The sequence below is a fragment of the Galeopterus variegatus genome, unplaced genomic scaffold (genome assembly GCF_000696425.1).
Source record: "Galeopterus variegatus unplaced genomic scaffold, G_variegatus-3.0.2 Scaffold573, whole genome shotgun sequence".
NCBI classification, from domain to species: domain Eukaryota; kingdom Metazoa; phylum Chordata; class Mammalia; order Dermoptera; family Cynocephalidae; genus Galeopterus; species Galeopterus variegatus.
In genome coordinates, this window is record NW_007726684.1 from 375,690 (window position 1) to 397,713 (window position 22,024).

General features: G+C 46.0%; 1 protein-coding gene across 3 annotated transcripts in view; it reads left to right on the forward strand.

Moving 5' to 3' along the window:
- ZNF536 (zinc finger protein 536) overlaps positions 1–22,024 on the forward strand; it is a 302,345-nt gene that overhangs the window by 149,159 nt on the left and 131,162 nt on the right. Inside the window, exons 4-5 of one of the 3 annotated variants that reach the window (XM_008570131.1) lie at positions 3,497–5,068; positions 12,757–13,654. In XM_008570131.1, the coding sequence (XP_008568353.1) occupies positions 3,497–5,068; positions 12,757–12,764 (1,580 nt within the window). In that variant the 3' untranslated portion in view covers positions 12,765–13,654. Of the gene's footprint in view, positions 1–3,496; positions 5,080–12,756; positions 13,655–22,024 lie in introns of those variants that run through there. The other 2 variants (XM_008570129.1, XM_008570130.1) reach the window with 2 other exon arrangements.

Consider the following 22,024-nt stretch of genomic DNA (forward strand, 5'->3'; position numbering starts at 1 on the left):
AATGTCACTTTGGTGCATTTTTCTGGAAGATTTGGGTGATGGGGTGATAGGAATCAGCCACCCAAACAAAGCCTTTCAGGACCTAGGCAGGAGATGGAGTTATATGAAGGAACAGAGAGTGGAGGGACTCTTCCATCCACAAGCACAGAAACAGGGACAGGATGGCTGGAGAGGGCTTCCTAGAATCTGTGTATATCATGTGCAGTCAAAACAACCCTAGCAAATTCACTAAGCAGCCCCTAATTCACCAAGGCCTGGGCCCATGGAGACTCCAATGCTGAGAATTAACTGTTCTTGTTTCTCAGCTATGACCTTTCTTTCCCTGGAGCAGTGGAGGTCAAGGCCTATTTTGAACTTTATAGAGGAGTGGGTCTCGAGAAGAGATTTTGTCTTCTGGCATGCTGTGTGTGTGTGCACGCACATGTGCATGCATTCTGCTTGCTTTAATAACCATATGATACGTCTCCTGAAAGCCATGAAAGCAGGGACCCTATCTCTTTGATTCCTCACTCAGTTCCCAAGTACCAAGAACAGTGCTTGAGAGGTAGGAGGTGTTCATTGATCCATTGGTTCATTTAATCAAAAAATGTGTGAATGAATCTTCACGGTTCTGGGTGTGTGGGTGTGTACGTGTATGTACACACACGTCTCTGGCCCCACTCAGGAGACTTAGTTGAGCTCTTGGCGTGAGTTTAGGTTTGGGATGAGGCCTCAGAGAATACATGCTCCAACATCTCACATTACAGGTGGAGGATGCAAAGGTACCAAGGCCGGGATCCTGTGTCAGTGGAGTGCAGAGAAGCATGGGGTGTCCAGTCCCCAGTCCAGACTCTCCAAATACCTCCTGTTGTCTAGACTGCCTTCCCTATTAAGAAGTCCCACAGAACCCACCTCAAAGGGTACTTCTCAAGGAGTATATGTAGGTTTCCCACCTAGACTCCACAGAGAGTCACCTGGGGAGTTTTGAAAGATTCCAAGACCCATTTTGCATCTTGGACCAATTAACTCAAGAATTTGGGGAGGTGGGACCAGGTGTCAGTACTTTTAAAAACTCCCTAGGCAATTCCATGTTGGTTTTTCCAAAGTGTAGTCTTTACAATATCTGCATCAGAATCAGCAGGGACTCTTGTTACAAATATCAACTTCTGTCCTCCCTACTCCAGGCCTAGGGAATCAGAACTGCTATGCATTAGGGCCCAGAACTTGTGCCTTAACAAACTCCCCTGGTGGTTCTAATGCACAGTACAATTTGAGGAGCACTGCTGCAGTGCACATTTCAAATGTGTGTTCCTTAGAAATATACACACACATCCCCTGTACATCCCTGCAGTCCCCACCAAGAAAGGCAGCCTCCACCCCACTCAGGCCTGGATTTAAGAGTCTACATTCTCCCTCTTTGGCTCTGCTGATGAATGCTCATTCTTTCTCTACAGTGCCTTTGCCAGATGCACTTAATCATTTCCAGGTGCATTTCTGAAAGGCAACCTGAGTCTCACCCAGTACCTGTGTGCCTCACCTCTGCTGGCTCTCACTCACTGGGCCCTCCCCTGGGGTTTCCACTAAGCCATGGGCCAGGATCCTGGGATTCTAGTCATGCTTTCCTTCCACGAGACCCCCACCCCTAAGCTTTGGGGACTGCTTCTGCTGCACCTGGCCACTGGGCTTCTGGGTAAGCTGAGTCAGCCATGCCCCATCCCAGCAATGGTTTCCTGTCCTCTGGTGGGATGTTCAAACAGCAGTGGCTGAAGTGAGTCTGAGACTAACACAGAGATCGATTCCAAGAAGTGGGAAAATGGTCCCTGAAATCCTTTGTGTCTTTACCTCAAAAGGGATAGAGTCTTCCTCTTAGATCCACATCACTGGTCTAGCCAGAGATGACTAGATGTTTAGAGACGTAGATTCCCGGCTGGGCCTCCTTCTCAGCCTGAAAGACCACCTATAAAGAAGTATCCAAGGGAAATCTCAGTAGCTTGTAGGCAAGAATGAGGAGCACTTGTTCCCCTTCCCCCTTTCAATAAGGCAGGCAGAATATCTCTGATCTGGAGATGAAGTGGATTCTCCTGCTCAGATCCTGGGCTGCTGGTCCTCTTGTTTAAGGAATTCAGGCCCTCAAATGTCCTATGTCTGGAGAACTGGGATTCATGGCGTCAGCTGAGACTAGACACAGTAAAATGTCTTCAGAATACACCATTCACCAGCCATTTGCTGTTGCTTTTTAGATCAGTCTATTTTACAATGGAACAGAGGAGGGGGTGGGAGGGAGGGTAGTTGGGCTTCCTGGGAGAAATAATTGTGGATATTGACAGGATACTATTGTGAATAAGCTAACAGGGACTGTCAGAGTCCCCATTCCTTCCAGTGAGCTTTTTGATTGCAAAGTCTAGAAAAAACCCAGGATTGCTAACAAATTCTTGGAATATATTTAAATCCACATTTGTTTACCCTCTGATCTTCCTCTACCCCACAATGCCGGCAGATGTAAGTTGTCTGTTATCGTATCTTTCCCGTCGTGGAAAGAACAATAGAAGTTGGATGTTGAATTTAAATAAATATTTAATTCATGAAAATTATCTTATATGTTTTAAAACACTCTTTAAAGCTATTTTTATTCTCTAGAAAGCGCTTATTATAGGTAAATTACACATTTTACTACCGGAGCATTAGGTTTGCCATTAGTACAAATTTAAGGCACTACAAAGACCAGTAGATAATGTTAATTTCAAACACAGAAACTAAATATATTTTGTGCCTTTTTATTACTCATTTTCTTTTAAGTTTTATTGACTGCTTTTTATCTTAACTATATGTCTTTACATGCTGCAATCATAATGCACTGTAATGGTATTAATATTTTATAGAATCGGTATTTATAGTTCTTTATTTAGAAACAATGCAGTAGGTCTGCAGATATCTGAGACCGTCTGGAATGGTGCCCTCCAAATAATGATAAATTACTTGTGCAGTATGCCATTTGCTAATTATATCCATGATTTACTGCAGAGCAAGACTTAAATCATTCATTTCAGTCTTGCGTAACAGTGCCATAAAATTTTTAGGTTTAAAAATGGTTTCCATGTGTATAATTTAAACAAATTTCTGAGCTATTGTATACACAAAATATTGCAACCACCCATTTGTTACATACTTTGTCTTTTTAAACTTCTACTTTTAATGATCACTGTGGTTGAAATTATTATGCTTAATTTTCATAATCATAGCTTTTAAATCTACAGCCGTTTTCACATGTTAGATAAAGAAAAAGATAGCTAATTGTGTGTAGATAGTATGTCATTCCTGAATAGTCCCAAATGGTACAAAATCATTAAAAAAGCTTAAGAGTACGAATTATTCTTCTATTAAAAAACAGTTGTTCTCTAACTAATTATTAGTTTGAGCTGCTTTGTTTCAAAGGACAAATGTTGATCCTTCTAGCCTTGTTCAGCACACCAAAATGAGATAAACACTTTTTTTTTTTCCTTATACCAAAATCTTGCAGGTGAGAAACCCTACAAGTGTCCCCACTGTGACTATGCTGGCACCCAGTCAGCATCCTTAAAATACCACCTAGAACGACACCATCGGGAGCGACAGAATGGAGCTGGACCACTGTCTGGGCAGCCCCCAAACCAAGACCACAAGGATGAGATGTCAGGCAAAGCTTCTCTGTTTATCAGGCCAGACATCCTGAGGGGAGCCTTTAAGGGGCTCCCTGGAGTCGACTTCAGAGGTGGCCCTGCCTCTCAGCAGTGGACATCAGGGGTGCTCTCATCCGGAGATCACTCAGGGCAGGCCACCAGCATGTCTTCGGAGCCTCCTTCAGACACTCTGAAAGGCGCTGACCTGCCTTCCAAAAGTACCCACTTCTCTGAAATCGGAAGAGCTTATCAAAGCATTGTGAGCAATGGTGTGAATTTCCAAGGGTCCTTGCAAGCTTTCATGGATAGCTTTGTCCTCAGCTCCTTGAAGAAGGAGAAGGACACGAAGGACAAAGCCCTGTCTGACCCCCCTCCCATGAAAGTACATGGAGCGGACGGTGGTGAGGAGAAACCCAGTGGTAAGTCCTCTCAGAGGAAGTCTGAGAAATCTCAGTATGAGCCTCTAGACTTGTCCGTGCGGCCAGATGCCACCTCCCTCCCGGGCTCGTCAGTGACTGTGCAAGACAGCATCGCATGGCACGGCTGCTTGTTTTGTGCTTTCACAACGTCCTCGATGGAGCTCATGGCCCTTCATCTCCAGGCCAACCACCTGGGCAAAGCGAAACGCAAAGACAGTGCCATGGGGGTGACAGTCAACTGCAAAGACCAAGCCCGTGAGGCAAGCAAAATGGCTCTGCTGCCTTCAGTACAATCAAACAAAGAGCTGGGCCTTTCTGGTGTGATCGGCTCTCTAGATTCTGCTTCTGAGAAGATGGCCCAAGGACAGATCAAAGAGACCCTGGGGGAGCAGAAGAGTGGCACGTGGCCCAGCCATGTGGACCCGGCATTCTGTAACTTCCCATCAGACTTCTACAAGCAGTTTGGTGTCTACCCAGGCATGGTTGGCTCAGGGGCCTCCAGCGCCTGCCCCAACAAGGAGCCTGATGGGAAGGCCCACTCTGAAGACGACGCCCCCATCCTGATCCCCGAAACCACAAATAAGAACACTACTGATGACCTCTCTGACATCGCCTCCTCGGAGGATATGGATTCCTCCAAGGGAGAGAACAACGACGAAGAGGATATTGAAACTGAACCAGAAATGATGAGCAAGCCACTGTCTTCCCTCTGCAAGGACAGCAGCGGCGAGTGCGGGGACAGCCTCTTGCCCCCAAACACCTCCCAGCCCGTGCAGGGACTTGTCTCACCTTTACCGCAGGTGTCAGAGAAGCAGTGGCACAGCCCGGGACTTCTTTCCACCCAGGACCCCTCGGTGGGCCTGCCCAAGCCGGAGCGGGGGCCCCAGGGCCTGGAGAAGCCGATGAACATGCTGTCGGTCCTCAGGGCCTACAGCTCTGATGGCTTAGCAGCCTTTAATGGACTTGCAAGTAGCACAGCAAATTCTGGATGTATCAAGAGGCCAGACTTGTGTGGTAAGTTTTAGAATCCTCTTCCTTTAGTTCATTTCCCAAAACATCAGTGCTGAATTGTGCATTTTTTTTTAAAAATGGGGTAGACTTATCCATTAGCAAATTTTAAACTAGGCATTAAAAAAACAAAACAAAACCCAATGCTGTATATGCAACGTAGACAATCATAAAAGTCAATTTCCTGTAGAAGTTTTAGAACTCATACTTTTGTGTTCCAGTTTGCAATATAATGCTCTAAAAGGCCTGTACAGAAGGCACGGAAAAGGGGGTGGTGTCTCACAGGGAACTGCTCCTGTTTTTCATCCATAACTTGAGAGGGAGAGAAAACAACTTAAAAAAAACTAAAAAACAGAAAGAGACATGGTAACTTGCAAACTTTTCAGTATTTTTGACTTATGCAAAAGATGCCTAAAGATAATTTCTCATTGCTTTGCTAAGCCAAATCTGCTTTCTTAAGCTTTTCTTTTATTGACTTAGAGGATACTAAAATCATATCACACTAACCACAGTGTAGAAATAAAGAGACCTTCTCTCCAAATAGGGAGATGGTTTCGGGGTGTTTGTGATTCATCTTTAGACGTACCAAATGGCAGTTACCGTGACTTTGGCCTTCTGCTGTTGCCTTTTGTCTGTCTGTCTACCTGTCTTTTGTTCTAACCAGAAATGTAAATTGTGAAGTCCCTGATTAGCAGTGTTGTGACCCTGTGTGTCTTGGATGCCTGTCTGATCTCGTAGTAAATTGGCACTTCATTACCTCCTTAAAGAGTACGGTCACCCAAAAATAATTCCAGATTTTGAAATGTAATCACAAATTTTAAGTCTAGAATGTTGGGGTGAGAAGAAGGACTAAAGTCATTCCTTCGTCACCCCCATATTCGTGTTTGTAAGCCTTTCTCTGAAGAGAAGCTTGTTGTATTATTCCCTTTGAAACCAACCCCAAATATCTTCTAGACACAAATGACCGTGATACCTTTCCATCTTTAATGTATGAATGGATTTCTGTGATTTTTTCGTCACCCCCATATTCGTGTTTGTAAGCCTTTCTCTGAAGAGAAGCTTGTTGTATTATTCCCTTTGAAACCAACCCCAAATATCTCCTAGACACAAATGACCGTGATACCTTTCCATCTTTAATGTATGAATGGATTTCTGTGATTTTACTTTATCTGTTCAAAGAAGGAAGGTAGGAAGATAGAAAGAAAGGAAGAGAGTGTTTCTGAACCTCAGCATCCTGATATTCCTTTTAGCACAGAGCAGGATTCAGGAAGCCAGACTCTGGGTTCATAATTTAAATTGATATATTTCTTTTTTCCTTTCTTTCCCTAATTCACTAAGAACTGGATCAGGCAGTATGAATTGTCAAAAACCACTAAATGGGTTTCTGACAGCTCAAAAAAATATTGACAGTTTCCTATGCAGAATGATTCACAAGGCCCCATTAACCACTACCCCAGGTCTATTTTTAGCCACATACAATTCATTACTTTTGAAGCTATTAAAAACAATATTTAAAAGAAAAAAATGGTTTTATGTCAGTCCAATTTTTTTTTTCCTTTTTTTCTGGTTTAAGTCTTTCTTGTTTTTTTATTGCTGTTTTAAGTTTGTGATTGGGGCAATTTTTTTTTTTTTATTGTTTGGGGATTTTGTTCTTTTTTTTAAGTCTATTTTCAGTTCTTTCAACTACCTACGTAGGACCATAGTTCCTGCCAGGAATGCATGCACCAGAAAAGATCAAAACCTGGCATGTTCGTAAGCTCATTATTATTGAAATGAGCTTATATTACCCCTATTAATTTTACCATCTTCCTATCAATGCTGAAGGAGGGCTGCCTGCCTTGAGGAAGCTTGCCCAGTGATGTCCTTTTACACCAGGGGAGGGTGGAGGGAAAGGCAACATTAGGGGGCCTGCTTGGTCTTGTGAACCTTTTCTCTCTGAGCTCTCTGCTCTTAGGCACTTTTCACCCCTCCCAAAGTAGCAGCTCACGACAGTCCCCTAACATTTCCATAGTGTGTGCAAAAATCTTTGCTTAGTCAACCTTTGAGCCATTGGCAACAGACCCTGGGATGTCAACTGTTGCCTGTCTCTTTCAAGAGGGATGAGGACCCTCAGGCCAGCCAGGCTAGAGTCGTCCTGGTTACTTCCCCAGCAGAAGGTCCAGGTCCCTCTGTCCCACCTTTCATTCATGGTAAGATGCCCAAACTGTCTGGTTTTATAGATCGTGAGTTCTGCGTTTCATTTGGCCTCATTTCTTCTGTATCTTCTTCCGTTAGTTTGCAAGCAGGAAGGGAAGGCCCTTTGCATGAGGTGGAGGGCTCTGGCCTCTTGCCTCCAGGATGGGCCTGACCCATTCCAGTTCTCATCCTCCTACTCCCGTATCTGTCCCACCATAACTGCAATCCTCTTCTCATTGTTTCATTTGGCCTCATTTCTTCTGTATCTTCTTCCTTTAGTTTGCAAGCAGGAAGGGAAGGCCCTTTGCATGAGGTGGAGGGCTCTGGCCTCTTGCCTCCAGGATGGGCCTGACCCTTTCCAGTTCTCATCCTCCTACTCCCGTATCTGTCCCACCATAACTGCAATCCTCTTCTCATTTTCTTGCTGGCTACTGTGGTATCGCAGTATCCAGAAAGTCCAGAAGTATTCATTCTTTCTAGGAGTTAGTATCTGGGAGGAAAACTTAAATCTACTAGGTTACAAAATGGGTTTTGTTCTCAAACGGTCTGGTTCACTCTCTTTCTAGCATTACAAGAAGCACAAGAAACTGTTGTAAGATTCAAACCCCCACTGGCTTCACTTTGCAAGGGTGAAAATGATATTGGCACAAGGAACTAAATATTCCTAATACTCATTCCCTCTTCTCTGCTCCACTCAAAGTAGACGTGGGTTTCCAAGTCGGTCCACAGAGTTGATAGCCGGTTTTCCTCAGAAAGCTGGGCTTTGCCAAACCAAAGAATTATTCCTATATTTCCCATCTCAGATACAGTTTGGGGGTCTGACTGTATGTGGTTAGTAAACCCAAATCCCCACATACATGTCCCTAGAAACAGGCTTGTAGGAAGAGCTAGTGTCCTTCTGTTTCTTAAGGAAGAGCTCAATTCTCATGGGATGCAAAAGTGTTTGAAAACACATCAGTAGAAACCTCATTCAAATTGTGTAGACTCCCCACTGATCTCAGCAGCTCCTTTGACACGTGCTGGTGAGTTGGAGAAGGTGGCTTCTTACCCTTACTCTGTGGGTGATACTCATGTTGTAGGTTCTACTCCCAAGTGCTTCCCTAATTTCTGCATGCCTGCTTCCTAACTTTTAAAACTCTGACCCTAAATTCCCCTGTGTCATAATGAGGTTCCGGCCACTGTGCACTGCACATTTGTAGCCAATGCATTCCTAATTCTGGTGTAGAAGAGAAAGTCAACGAAGGGAGAGGTAGAGAGAAGCCTGTAGCATATGCCAATGTTGAGAGCTTGAGCGTGAATTTTCAAAAAGATCTTTCCTGAAGACAACACATGACTTGTCAGAGACGTGTTACAGATGATCCCGAGGAGGAGACAGAGCTGGAGGAGATGTGGTATTGTTTCTAGAGTGGGTCAGATCCCTCTGTGGGTATGATCTCGTTATGTGAATCCCACTCCAGGCAAAGCCCTAGTTTTCTGAGATGACTGCTAGTCTGCGACCATATTTCTTTCTTCTGTTGAAGAACATAGTGTACCAGGGCATTCCAGTGCCATTGGAGAATTTGGGTATGCCCTCAGTTTTGTTGGGATCGGTTTGACCTTGGTTTTGTGATGGGACAAACTTGCATGAGTATATAAATGAGGGGTGGGGGCAAGGGCAGACCACAGCAGTCTTTGCATCCATCTGGCAAGGCAAGGCAGATAGGCTCCTTGTCCAGTCTGAGAAACTGATGGACCTCTTGGTCAGTGGACAGCCTGGAGATCCAGGAGAGCATGCAGGATAGAAGCTTCACCGTGCACAAAGCACAAAGGCCGGTCTGCACAGCACCGATGGGGCTGGCTGCATGGGAAGGTTAAAGAGCATGCTTCACCCCAGAGTTTGTGGAACTGAAGAGCAACCAGATCACCCTTACTGCTTTCTTTTCGAACCCAACACAGACAGCCAGAGTATGGAATTGTTGTGTGTTGGGTCTCACAGGCACGTTTGCTCTGTGTCTTAGGTGACCCATGGGTAGGGGTGATGGAGAAGATTTAGTTATATTACGGGAAAGGCAGGGAGAAGTGCACAATCTCTGTTGCCCATAGAAGCTCTGCTCTGGAGTTATCACCTGTCAGAGAAGCCTAGCCAAGCAAGGAGACTCTATCAGTGCACTGATCGTGGGCATGAGGCCCTCCTGTGTGCAGTGGCTACCAGATCAATTGACCCACTCGGGCCTAGGAGGAAGCTAATGGAAAGGCAAGGTCACTAACAGCAAGTCCCAATATTCCCAATTTACTATTCTCAGGTTATTGGGAAACCATCTTCCCTAACATAAATTGTGCCTGAGATTATGGCATAAGGGTCCTTTGGGCTTCCACAGCAGTGAGAGAATTGGGGACTCCCCCCAATAAAGAAGGTGTGAAACCTCTTAACCTTATGTACTCTAAAAATGTGAGATGAGAGGAGCCAGCATAACCAAACTGAACTCTCTTAAAGTGTGACTTCTGTCCTCCAAAACCCTTGTTGATTTCTCAGCATAGACAGTCAAAAATATCCACTGTTTTATCAGCTATGCAGTCTAAAGCAGAGGCTGGCAAATGTTTTCTTAAAGGGCCAGACAGCTAATATGTTAGGCTTGCAGGCAATATGGTTTCTGTCGCAACTACTTGACTTTGCCTCATGGCATTAAAGCAGCCATAGACAGCATGTAAATGAAGGGGCATGGCTGTGTTCCAATAAAACTTTATGTACTAAACAGGCACCAAGCTAGAATTGGCCCACAGGTTGTAGTTTGCCGACCCCTGCTGTAGCGTAAAAAGGGATGTGTTTCTGTGATCATCTTTAGAGAAGAGACACAGAAACCTGTCCTCCGTTGTCCCCCTGGATGGTGCGATAATGCAAGGAGGACCCACATTAGCAGCTACAGGGCTCCATGTATTTCCAGGTAATGCCAAAGCCTGAGATGAAAAAGAAGCTTTCCAGAGATAGAGGACCTGTCAACCCAAGTGGACCGGTAGACCTGTTTCTGGAAGGCCACATCTCTGTCTATGCATCAGGAAAACACCCCCTCCACAATTCGTTCCAGAGCTACACCCTTACAGCCAGTGCTTGCAGAGAGGAAGTTGGAGCTTGTCTGTTTACTCACTGATGGACAGAACTGTAGGGATGAAATGAGATGACAGACATAAAAGAGCTTGGATAAATGCTTCTCAATGGAGTTTACATTACATTGCAGAGGTGAGCATCCACCTGAAGCTGTTGCAAAAAAATAATGCCAGTGTTCAAACATCTTTGGGTTGCAATAGCCTCTTTAGCACAAAGCAAGCACAGATCTTACTTTCCATCAACGTTGTATAGGCACGTCTTATTTCCTCGTGTCTGCCATGCCACATTGCCGATAGCTATTTCTTGGTATGTGGGAAAGATAGGTTTAAAGGTGAATTTAGCAATTTTGTGCCGACATCCCATCCCTATGACCACATCATCTCAATTTATACTCAGTTCTCTTCCTGATAGAAGGCAAGTGCTTAGGGGTGGGAAATAAGTCCTTCTACCCCGCAGTCTTTGACCAAGAAATAGCTAAGGTCTGAGGTCAGTTAGAGATTCTCTTCCTGATAGAAGGCAAGTGCTTAGGGGTGGGAGATAAGTCCTTCTACCCCGCAGTCTTTGACCAAGAAATAGCTAAGGTCTGAGGTCAGTTAGAGGCTTCCAAGGGAGCCACAGCTGGGGTATTGGAAATACTGTTGAGAACCGCATATGCACAAATACCCCGAGCATACGCTGCGATGCTCAGTCTATGGCAGTTGGTACATTTTTGGTCTTGTGGAAGAGTTGAAGGTGTGGCCTTGAAGCCAGTAGGTTCTAAAGAAGAAAGGAGGTTCTTTCTTTCTTCTTTACACAGGAAGAGAACCACAATATCTCAATCTGCCAAGCATGTGGGAGCCCAGGCTAAAACCAGCCAACTCAAAGGAGGGCAGTGGGCGTGGGGGTATGGGAGACACAAGGTATCTTCACTATAGGATCTTATTGTCTCTGGTGCTGCCTTGCTTTATTGACAGCCAAGTGAGCATTTGTTCCTTCTCTTCTTTATAAGCTGATTCTCACATTGATTGGTTTGCAGAGACTGTGGATAAAGCACAACTTTACACTCACTCTCTTTGCTTCACTTGATGATTTGCAGATTAGCCACTGACCTCCATGGTCTTGCCTGCTCCCGGTCATAGTGTGTGTCCAGGGCCTGATATTAGACCCCAGTAGGGAGGATCATTTGGCCTGTCACAAAGTCCAAGGGCAGAACCTTGTAAGTTAATGTAAATCACTGCCCTATTCTCCCTGCTCTGCCCCTGCTGGCTGCCTAACTGGCTGCAGAGCTTTTCTATTTGACTCTGGTGGGACAGAGCATAGGTGATGTCCCCTGGGGTGACCTACAGAAATCAGTACCCCTGGGCAGGCTATCTTCTGCCCTTATCCAGAACCTTGCTGTGTGCACCGTGTTTGATGAAGAGGCTGTCTCTTTGGGTGGCATTTCTCTCCAAACTCTTTTGGCATTCTTCTCCTCCTCCACTTCCTTCTTTTTAAATTAAATGGGAATGCCACTGACGTGATGTCGTTTGCACTGCAGGATGACAGAACTGTTGTGTGAATACCATTGTATTTGCCAAATGGTCCACTCGTCATTTCAGAACAAACAAATGGATGGTGTCTGTAAGTCGGCAAACACTGGTGACATTTAGCCTTGTTTATGTTCCTTTCCTTTTGCTGCATATTTTTGGCTCCAAAAGCTACTGTCTGAATCAACAGGGCCTCTGAAGCAGGAGAAAAGTCTGGTAGCATTAGTTTTGATTGCCGTGTCCATTTTCTCTGTGGATCGCATGATGCTTACTGCCCAGGACCAAGCCTAAGTGGGAGGAGAGGGCAACCACACTCTTTGGCTCCAAATATATAGAGAACCAAATATATATATATATTTTCCCCTGGTAATGACCTAACATTGGGAGGGAGGAAGAAAATGTTGAGGGAAGAGAGTGTTGTCAGAGCAGACACCCACATCCCTGGGGAAATGTAAACTCTCAAGCAGGCTCAGCCAACACCATCTAAAGTAGGAACAGTGTGACCCCACCGACGTCTTAAGTTGGGTGCAGGTACCTTGTCTGCTGAATCAAGGTGATGGCCAGAACTGACAACCATCTACATACAGGGTACATCTTAGCTGCTGAAGGAATCAGGTTCTTTCTTCCTTTTTTTTTTTTTTTTTTTTGTAATTTCAGATGTTGTGTGCAAAGCCCAGGTTTCAAATAAGTAGTAATTATCTCCTATTACTTAGCACTGATCAACAGCACCTCTACATCTAATTGCCAACCTGCCGTAATCACGTAGACTATTCTTGCTTTAGCCAGAGACGGAAAGACTAAATTTTTTAAATATTGCTTTATTGTCATTATTCCATTAAACAATTAGGGGATATGGCCCTGCCCTTGCTTTCAAATGCCTCTAGCCCAAATGGTTTCTGGATTGTTTAATGAATCTGCACATTTTCTTGCAGGTAAGTGACACCCCCTGTCCTAGTCGGTCTATCTGGACTTGCCCTTGTCTGTTCGTGCTCCTCGGTGGTTATCTGCAGCTTGTTAATCGTGTAAAGTCAAGAGAAGAATGTATACACATATGTGTGTTGAATAAATAATTACTATTGGCATAGGTATGTGTATACACACGGCACACCAACCTACAATATATATAGCAAAGAATCTGGGAGGCTAAAAATATTGCCCCATATGTTCCACTATTAGTCATGGATTGCAAAGGCTTAGTAACTTGAACGGGAGGGAAAATTCCCTCAGAGTCATAAATCCTGAGTGAAAAATGCTGGTGGATTGCAGGTCCCTTCACCTGTGAAAAACCTGGCTGGGGCCTGTTCCATCTACTCACCTGAGCCTCTAGAGGTGGCCTCTGCAGTCACATCGGCATTACTGCTTGTGTCTGATTGTCCTGTATTTTGTAACACTTTAGAAGAATACAGAAAAGTGCAGTAATTCTCTTTCTCCATAGTATTTAAGCAGAAATATTGCTAGTTTAATATTGTGTCAGGTCGTCATATTCACCAGGAACAGATGACAGTAAAATTCCAGTGAACCAGCACCTTGATATCCACAACTTAAAAATGGTGATTGAAGCAAAACGTGTAAACTTGTACTGGGTTATCGTGTGCTTTGGAATAGAGTATTGTCAAAGTAATTAGAAGATATATTAAGGTGTTCCTGGTAATGAAGGCATGTAAGTTATAATAATTGTAGCTTTCTGAATAAGTGTCAAACTATATCTTTAAGTGTGCTGTATGCTGAGTTACAAGTTAGGTCATTTATGAATGGAATGTAAAACAATACTAAAAATGCTTCAATAACTTATCTTGGTATTGCTAATAAAAAAAAAGCTGTGAAACATTAGTGCAGTTTTGAGTCATTATGTTAATCCATTCCACAACACCCCCCAACCCCGTGCCATTCTTCTATCTGTCGGGAGCCTCAACAGGACATTCAGGGAATATGCCTTATGCTGCTCCTTAGGCTGTTTGCAGGGTGATGGTTGTGTCTTTTCGTCCATCGTTAGGTGGGCCCAACAAATGACAATTCATAAACATGCAAATGGAAGGGCGCTTCCTGATTTGGGTGGGATGACTGTAGTGGGTCCAGGAGAGCCAGACGACATGAGCCCATCTCTCTGTATGAGTGACTTTTGGGCGTCTAGGCCCCACAACTGCTCACGGGACCTGTGGAGAGGGGAAGACTTGGGCACGGAGCACACAGGCCACTGTACCCCATCCCAGGAGTGGGAAGGATGGCTCACTCCCACCCTCCCTGCAGCAGACCTTAACGTTTTCTTTTTGTCCTGAGAAAGGTCATTTTTGATGGGAAGATACTCAAAATTAGTGGAGTTTGGGAATATTTTTGTTCCACTGAGAGTTTTTGCTTGTACCTGTGTTTGTAGTAACAGGCTTTTGCCTGTTCTTCCCTCCCCCTCATCTCGCCTCCTGGTGGGGAAGTCTGTAGGAAGAAAGGATTTTGCTTTTTGTTGGTGTGGCTTGGTTTGGTTGTCCATGAGCTGGGCTTTAGGGTCCTGCCATTTCAACAGTGTTTCCAAGCTTCTTGCCTTGGGTATGTTTTATGGACTTCTAGAAAATCCTGTGCACGTCCCTGCTCCCTAATGGTCTCAGGGGGTGGGGGGAGATACAGAATCTCAAGCTCCAAGTCTATTCTTCACACCCCCAAATAAATAGAGTCCTGTGTACAGCAAGGGGATGGAAGCCCAGAAATGTCCACTGGAGCAACCCTGGCTGTTGCAACAGGGCAACTGCTTTACCTTCACTGGTGCAAACAGTCCCTCAATATATCTCATAAAAACTGTCCGAGTGATAAAGACCACAGTACAGTATCAGATGGTTTCTCATTTAGGGGAAGAGGTGGAAAGTGAGCCATTTCAGGTCTGAGAAGATGGGATAAAAGCCCCAAATGGAAAAAGTAGATCCTGAAGAGGGTTCCCAGCTTTCCCACAGTTCAGTGCCCACAACTGTGACCTGATTCTGTTCACATGAAGCTGAGAGCACACACCGTGGGCTACAGTGGAAAATGGGGTGGATCCCAAAATGCCTAGCAAAGATAAAGTGGAAGGACCCTGACCTCTAGGCCCCTGGTCCATAGGGCCACATCCAAGTGGGGCCAGTTCCCACCACCTGTGTGTAGGTTGAGCCTGCACAGAAGGAAGGATCTTGGGATAGTTTTTTCTTTATTTTCAATGTCACCTGTCACCTGAGACTGGGGAGCTGCCCCAGGGGAAGTGGGGTGCATATGGAGGGGATTCATCTAAGCCTCATCCCCAGGTCCTCTGCACAGGGTTGAGCACATTGTCCCGACATTGTTCATCACTCAGTCACTCTGCCTGCGCCCTGGAACTCTGCTGACACTACAGACCTGCTGGTTTTGTCATTCAGGCTGGGATGAGGCTCAGAGGGGCCTAGCTGTAGCGTGAGGGGCTGGCCTTGGGTGCGGAGGGGAGGGAGCACACACACACAAAAAAAAGCAAGGGGGGAAGACGGCTGAAGGGATACATCCTTTGGTCCTCCATCCTTCGGCCCTCCATCATCCAGCCCTTGCTCTGACAGCCAGGAAGCCTCTCTCAGGCTGCGTATCCAGGCATCTGCTGTTCTCTCTTCCTTCCATGGGGGTGCAATTCCCCTAACAGGGCCTCCAAGCTGGAGGACTCAGTAGCATTTCCGCTTCTAAGGCAGCAGGATTTCCTGAGTCGCTCCCCAGTGGTAACTTCTCAAGCTTAGAGGAGACCTTTGTGAATTCTCACTCTCCCATTTTTATGAACCTTGCCCCAGCTTTCTCCCCACAACCTTTTCCCAGCATCCATACCTTAGACACACACACACACACACACACACACACACACACACACACACACACACACACACACTCACACACACTGCTTCCCACCAGCCTCCTCCCCCTCATTCCACCTCCGGGTAACACCTCCCTTCTTACCAGCTGAGTGTTCTTGGGAACATCCTGTCTGCTGCCTGCTAGGGAGCTGGGTGGATTTGGTGCTCTGGAATGAGCTGTCTTCATTTCACAACTCTGCATAGGGGCTGGCAATTGTTTCCTGCTGGTTCCTCTCTCCCCAAAACTACCACCTGTCCCCACATGGGATTATAACAAGCCCCACTTGTTTGAATTCAGTCTTGGGGAAAACACAAACATCTGTTGGGTCTGCTGTTGGCCCTACAGCCTAGACCCTTCCCAACATGGATGGGCCAATGGTTTGAGGTGGATAAGAGACCCCCATTGTATATGGAGTGGAGTTTCAAGAAGGTATCTGTGACTTATGATGGGAGAGGCCAAGAAAAGGCGGGGTGTTCTGTAGTAAGAGAATGTCTTCAAATCCACCCTTTCATTTACACGTTTGAAAGTGTGTTTACTTTAATAAAACTTAGATATTCTGGTGGGGGGAAAAAGAACCTGAACTTTGGGAGATGATTGCATAAGTATAGTCACTTTTTCTCAAAGAAACTTCGTGATGAACAAATTACATTCTTAAATTTGCAGCAACACATTAGCAGTATTGTCTGTGCATGAGCAGACTCTGCCTCTTGAGCAAACAGTTTGCATTCTCATGGTAAAGGTGGGGAACTCTGCACAGCTATTTCGTTAGCCAAAATAGCCATTTGTGCACAGGGACATTGGCTGGCTTCATGAGGAGTTTGTCTTTCATGTTCTTTGTGGAGTTGTCTGGACACACCCATCTAATGGTAACCCACTGTTTGCAAGGTTAAGTTTGCTTTTTAAACTTTTGTTGTATCAAATTAACATAATACGCTCCCAATTATGCACATAAAAGGAGAAAGGCAATGAAGCTGGGAAAGCAAATTTGCAATTAATTTGCCAAATTATTGCTCTTTTTATATGATGGGCAAGTCGTTTTTCCCCTTTGAGTCAAGTGTTTTGTATGTCCTGGGGGGAGGGCCAGGGCTGGCCACAAGGACAGGCCACTCTGAGGTGTGCCCTACACCTGGGGAAGGGCTGGAGGTGGATGTTTTGCTAGGATGCAGAACGGCCTTGGTAGGTAATTAGGGGTTCACACTATGTTGAGCTCTTTTTTGTCAAGGAGAGGAGCCATTAATCTTCTCAATCATCTAAGACTCACTTGGTGACATAGTTAGGGTCTCCCAAAAGCAGATCCTGGAGAAAGACCTGGGTGAGGGTAATTGATGTGGGAGATGATCCCAGGAAGTGTGAGTGAGGGAGCTGGGAAGGGAGACAGAGAAGGGTGGAGATCCCACCCCACTGTGCATAATTGGGCTACCTCTGCAGCAGACTGGGGCTTAATCCCTTTGGAGATCCTCTAAGATACTCTGTGGATCTTCCCACACAGTTATTCTGCTAAGAGCTGAAGAAGCTGGGGTATTTACCTACCAACTCTGCATCTCTCATTAGTTGAGGGTCACTCCAGCCCACCCAGTGGCCAACCATCCTTCTCATGGCCAGAGAAAGCCCTCAGGCCAAGAGGAACAAGAAGCCATGGGCATGCCAGGTAACCATGAGGGAAGGGGTGGGGTGCCAGCAGCATCTGCTACAAGTGGGAGCCCCTTGGCTCTGAAGTTTTCACAACCTTCTAGGTCTACTGTAGAGGGCTGTAGACCTGCCAGAACCAAGGGTGAGAAAAGATGTGCATTCCATGGTTTCTTGAGGGAAGTGAACTGCTGATTAGAAATACTGAGACGTGCTCAGCCTCTCAGTTTGGGGCAGGTTCATTGCAGGTCGGGTCAGAGGCCTTACTAGGGGGACAGGAGACCAGGTTCTAGCAGGAATCATGTTCCAAGGAGCTTAGACAACTCACTTTTCTTCTTTGGGTACCATTGCCCTATCAGTGAAAAGCGGGGACAGCCTGGATAGTCTCTCAGGACTCTCTTAGGTCTCAGACTCTATGGCCTTCATTATTCATTTCCCCTTCTAGCCATGTCATTTCAGATGACCTTTTTGGACCCTGTCAGTCCTAGAGTCCTTGTGAGCACTCACTCCAGTAGGGGCCCTGGGATGTGGGAGCTAAACAGGGGTTTCTACAAGCACATGAGAATTCAGTATTTCAATTTGGACTAGACCATTGACTATTACAGGGCATGGAACTTGTGAATTCTTGCCTTATCATGAAGATGTTTTTATTAAATCATAAGAAGACCATTGAGGAATTTCTCTTGTCATTTTGGAAGTCAGTTAAGATAGGAAAAAGAGGGAGAAAGGGTGGTCAATGAAGCTGGATTTTTGGTTTCATGGAGGAGCAAGAAAAACCTGTTTATTTGACTTTTTTTCCTTTTCAATTTTCAACCTCTTGTGTTCACAACTGAGCTTGAGAACTAACATTTTTTAAGATGATTAAGGTTTGCTCAAGCCCTTTATAGATACCAATCTGTTAATCTGGTGTGTCCCTCTTGGATATGTGCCCCACTCCTCACGCCTCTCCCACCCAACACACTAGGGAATACTTAGAGGAAGAGAACACAGGTACCGAGAGACAAGGATTCATGTGTCCATCTCGCTCGCGTGGGGCGCAGAAATAGTTCACGATCACTTTCTTCCATGCCTCCGACCTCTCGCTCATCCACCCTCAGTATTCCTTTGGCCACTTAAAATCACCCTTAGCTAGCAAGCCCCCCTAGTTTGGGACAGTGCACTATCTCCAAATGTGAACCACTCGAGTCCGTGGCATTTTGCTTTCAATTTAATGTCTAGTCATAGATATTTCTTAACATAACTTCCCCAGTACTGTCCTCCATCCAATGGGACATTTGTGTACTCAATAGAATAAAATGAATGTGAATGAGTGACTTGGTGGTTGGCAAGTCACCCTCATTTCAATTATTTTAGGATTTCTGCTGCCATGCAGACTCCAGGCAGAGCTCCCATGAAAATCCAGAAACTGCTGAGACCCTACCAAGCAGGAGCAGAATTTGGGTAAGGTGTCGTACGGTGTAGTGCCCTCTTCCTTGCCAATCCATACTCACAACTTGGAGGCCTCTGTCGGGACGCCCCACCTGGGATTCCTCTCACCCCTGGAGTGGACACGTCTGGAGGTCCATGGCGGAGCCTAGACAAGGATCCAATGAGCTCATTCCTGGGATGTATAAACACATCCTGGTTGACTCTAATAGAGCTGTTTTTCCTGTTTTCTAATGGTATGAAAGACTTACAATGAGAAAAATAAGTTTTTAAAAAATCTCTGGTTGTCAACCAGTGGAAACAGGATTCTTATGCCAAGTGGCTTTTGCTTTATATTAAAACTTTGGGCTTAAAATGTCTTCTATGAATCACATTCATGGCAATTGTTTAATTTTAAATTACAAGGGGAATTTTCTTGAGGCCTTTGGAGTAAAAGTCCTTGCACATTGAATAATTACCTCTCATTTGCACAGGTTAAACAACTGCTTTTTGTAATGCTGGGGTGGTTTTGTGAAGTCCCCAGTTTTTTTTCTGTGACAGTTTGATTTTTAACAGGAGACGCTAGTGAGATGGGTGGCAGCATGGGAGTTTGTCAGATAGGCCGACCTTACTACCCTGGAAGACACAGGGGGGAGAGAGCCTGTGGACTGGGGCTGAGTATCCATCATGGGACCCGCTAGTGATGGGAAGAGGGAGTCCTGTGGACCCCTTCCCCAGGCCCGACTACCCCTAGAGAGAACCCAAGAACAGGCTTCGGAATCCTCTGACTGGGCACCATTCCCACTATGTGTCCCCAGGGACAGTCCAGAGAGATGGCCCAGCCCCGGGGGCTTGAGTTGGGGAGAAGGGAGGAGGGAGAAAGAGCCAGAGAGGGACCCAGAGCAAAGAGGCCCAGCGAGTGAGAGAGGGGCGAGACGCCAGAAGCCAGAGAAATGCACAACAAGATAAACGGAGAGAAGTGAAGGGCGAAAGAGGGGAGCGGGGAGGCAGAAAGGCAGGAAGAAAACTGGAGACCTGGGAAGATAACATGGAAGGAAAGGAGCAGGTAAGAGGAGAGAAAATGAGAAGAAAAAAAGAAGTAAAAGAAAAGGGATAGAGATTGCAACTGGAGGAGAGGGAAGAGTGGAAGAAGGGGGTGAGAGAGAGAGAGAGAGGGGGAGAGAGAGAGAGGGGGGAGAGAGAGAGAGAGAGAGAGACCCAGCAGAGAGAGGAGGGCATCGAGGCCGAGCAAAGCCTTTCGGAAGCAGCCTGGGGTTGCAGGTGTCGTGCTGTGGATGTGAGGCGCCCTCCGCTGCTGCTGCTGCTGCTGCTGCTGCTGGGGCAGGGACCAGGGTGCTCCAGACTCGAGCTGAGAGTACTGGGGAGGCCGTGGGGTCAGGCGAGTTCCTGAGCAGCACCTGGTGGCCTGGGCCAGAAGCTCCAGCAGGGCCTCCTCCCACCCTGCTTCCCACCGCTGGTTTCAGGAGGAAATGCTGCAGCTTAATCAGAATTATTTACAAGATAATGGTCCATTGTTTGCACTAAGACAGATGTTGTCTGTGGGAACTTTGTGTTTTATGCTCTTTTCCCTGCTCTGCCTTCACTGGGTACAGATGGGATCCAAGTAATGTGAGTTATTATTCCCAGCATTGGAAATTTGGAGGCGCCTTCATTCTAGCCTGGGCTCGGCTGGCACCGGGCGGGCAGGGGTGGAGCAGGGTCACTGCTGGCTGCAGGGCCAGGAGGGGCCTGTGGTCCTCACAGCCCCTCCAAGCAGCCTGTGATTAAGAAGGTCTCATTTCCTCGAGGGGCGGCTCACTGCAGTCGCCTTGTCCGGTGGGCAGGAAGGACTCTCTCTGATTAAGATGTACTTGGATTTGTTGGGTTGAGAGGTCACCCTTGACATCTCAAGTGAGGGTGGCCATCTGGTCCTCCTCTTGCCAAAAGCAAAGAGCAGCCTCTCTGGGATGGCGGCTGTGCAGCCTCCTCCCCTACCCCCACCCCCATTTTTTTTAACTTACTAACGAGCTTTCTCCAGGTCTTCTGAGGTCACTAAGGGAGCCCAGTCTGGGCTTGTGATTCTCTCCCCTTCAAGGGTGAAATTTGCCAAATGAATGACTGATCCATCTACTGACCTGGAGAAAGAGTTTGTTTAGAAGGAGGAAAGATGGGGTGGAGTGGGAGGACACTCTGTTATGGGACGGGCTGCCAGCCTCACCCTCGAGGCAGGAGGACAACCCCAGTATTTGCCCTTCTTCATGCGGAGCCCCTGAAGCCAGCCAGTCCTTCAGCACTTTCTGATTCTCAGCCACTTCTGCACAACCAAACTGACCTCGTAATCAGAACCCATTTTATGAATGAGGAAGCTGAGGCCAGGAGATGTTAAGTGACTTGCTTGCAGTCATTTCTCTACTCAGTGGAAACATCTTCCAACTCCTCAGTCATGACCTTCCCGTTAGAGGGGGCCTCTCTGAACCTCAACTTAGTCAACTGTATGCGGGGCATGAGGATAACTGTCATTCAGAATCAGGGAGAGGAATTTACTGAGATACACATGCCAGATGCCAAGCACTGAGCCTGGCAATAGCTCATGCTTAAAAGATGGTAGCAATTGGCATTATCAATACATTATGCAACTTTTCTAACAAATGACATGTTCAATATCAGGCTGTGACCAAAACCAAACAAACAAAATCAAAGTAATAAAATATTAGAGAGTCACATTTGGATGCTAAGACAAACCAGTAGTGGAAAAAAGAAAGTCACAGTCATGGCAACTAGGTGGAATCAGGCCCACAGCCTAGAAGAGCACTTAGAAAACCATCGCCCATGACCCCACCCCCACACCACGAATATCCATGAGAAGTTACCCAGAAATCAGCTATAACCTGGAGGTTTTGTTCCATTCAAAGATCAGCCAAATCGGGGCATCATGGCTCTGGTGAAGACGACTGTTCCCCCATAATTTCCCTACGCCCAAAGAATAGCCTTCCTGGTTGTTCCGGCAGGATCTGGTCATCTGAGCAGTCCTTCTAACCTCCCAAGTTTATTTTTAAATAACAAATACTCATGATGTGCCAAGGCCAAGTCCCGTTCTAGGCCCCTAAACAGGGTGGCTTTTAAAAGTTTGTGGAAAAATAGAATTGAAAGATAATGTTTGTACAAATCTTTGCATGAACTTTTGGAATTACCCTTGTAGATGGTAATGCAAATGATATTCTTTTATTTAATCCTCATAGAAATTCCATGAGATAGGGCCGGCCGGTGGCGCACTGCTACAGTGCGCTGCTTGGGAAGCACGGCGGCGCTCCCGCCGAGGGTTCGGATCCCACATACAGACCGGTT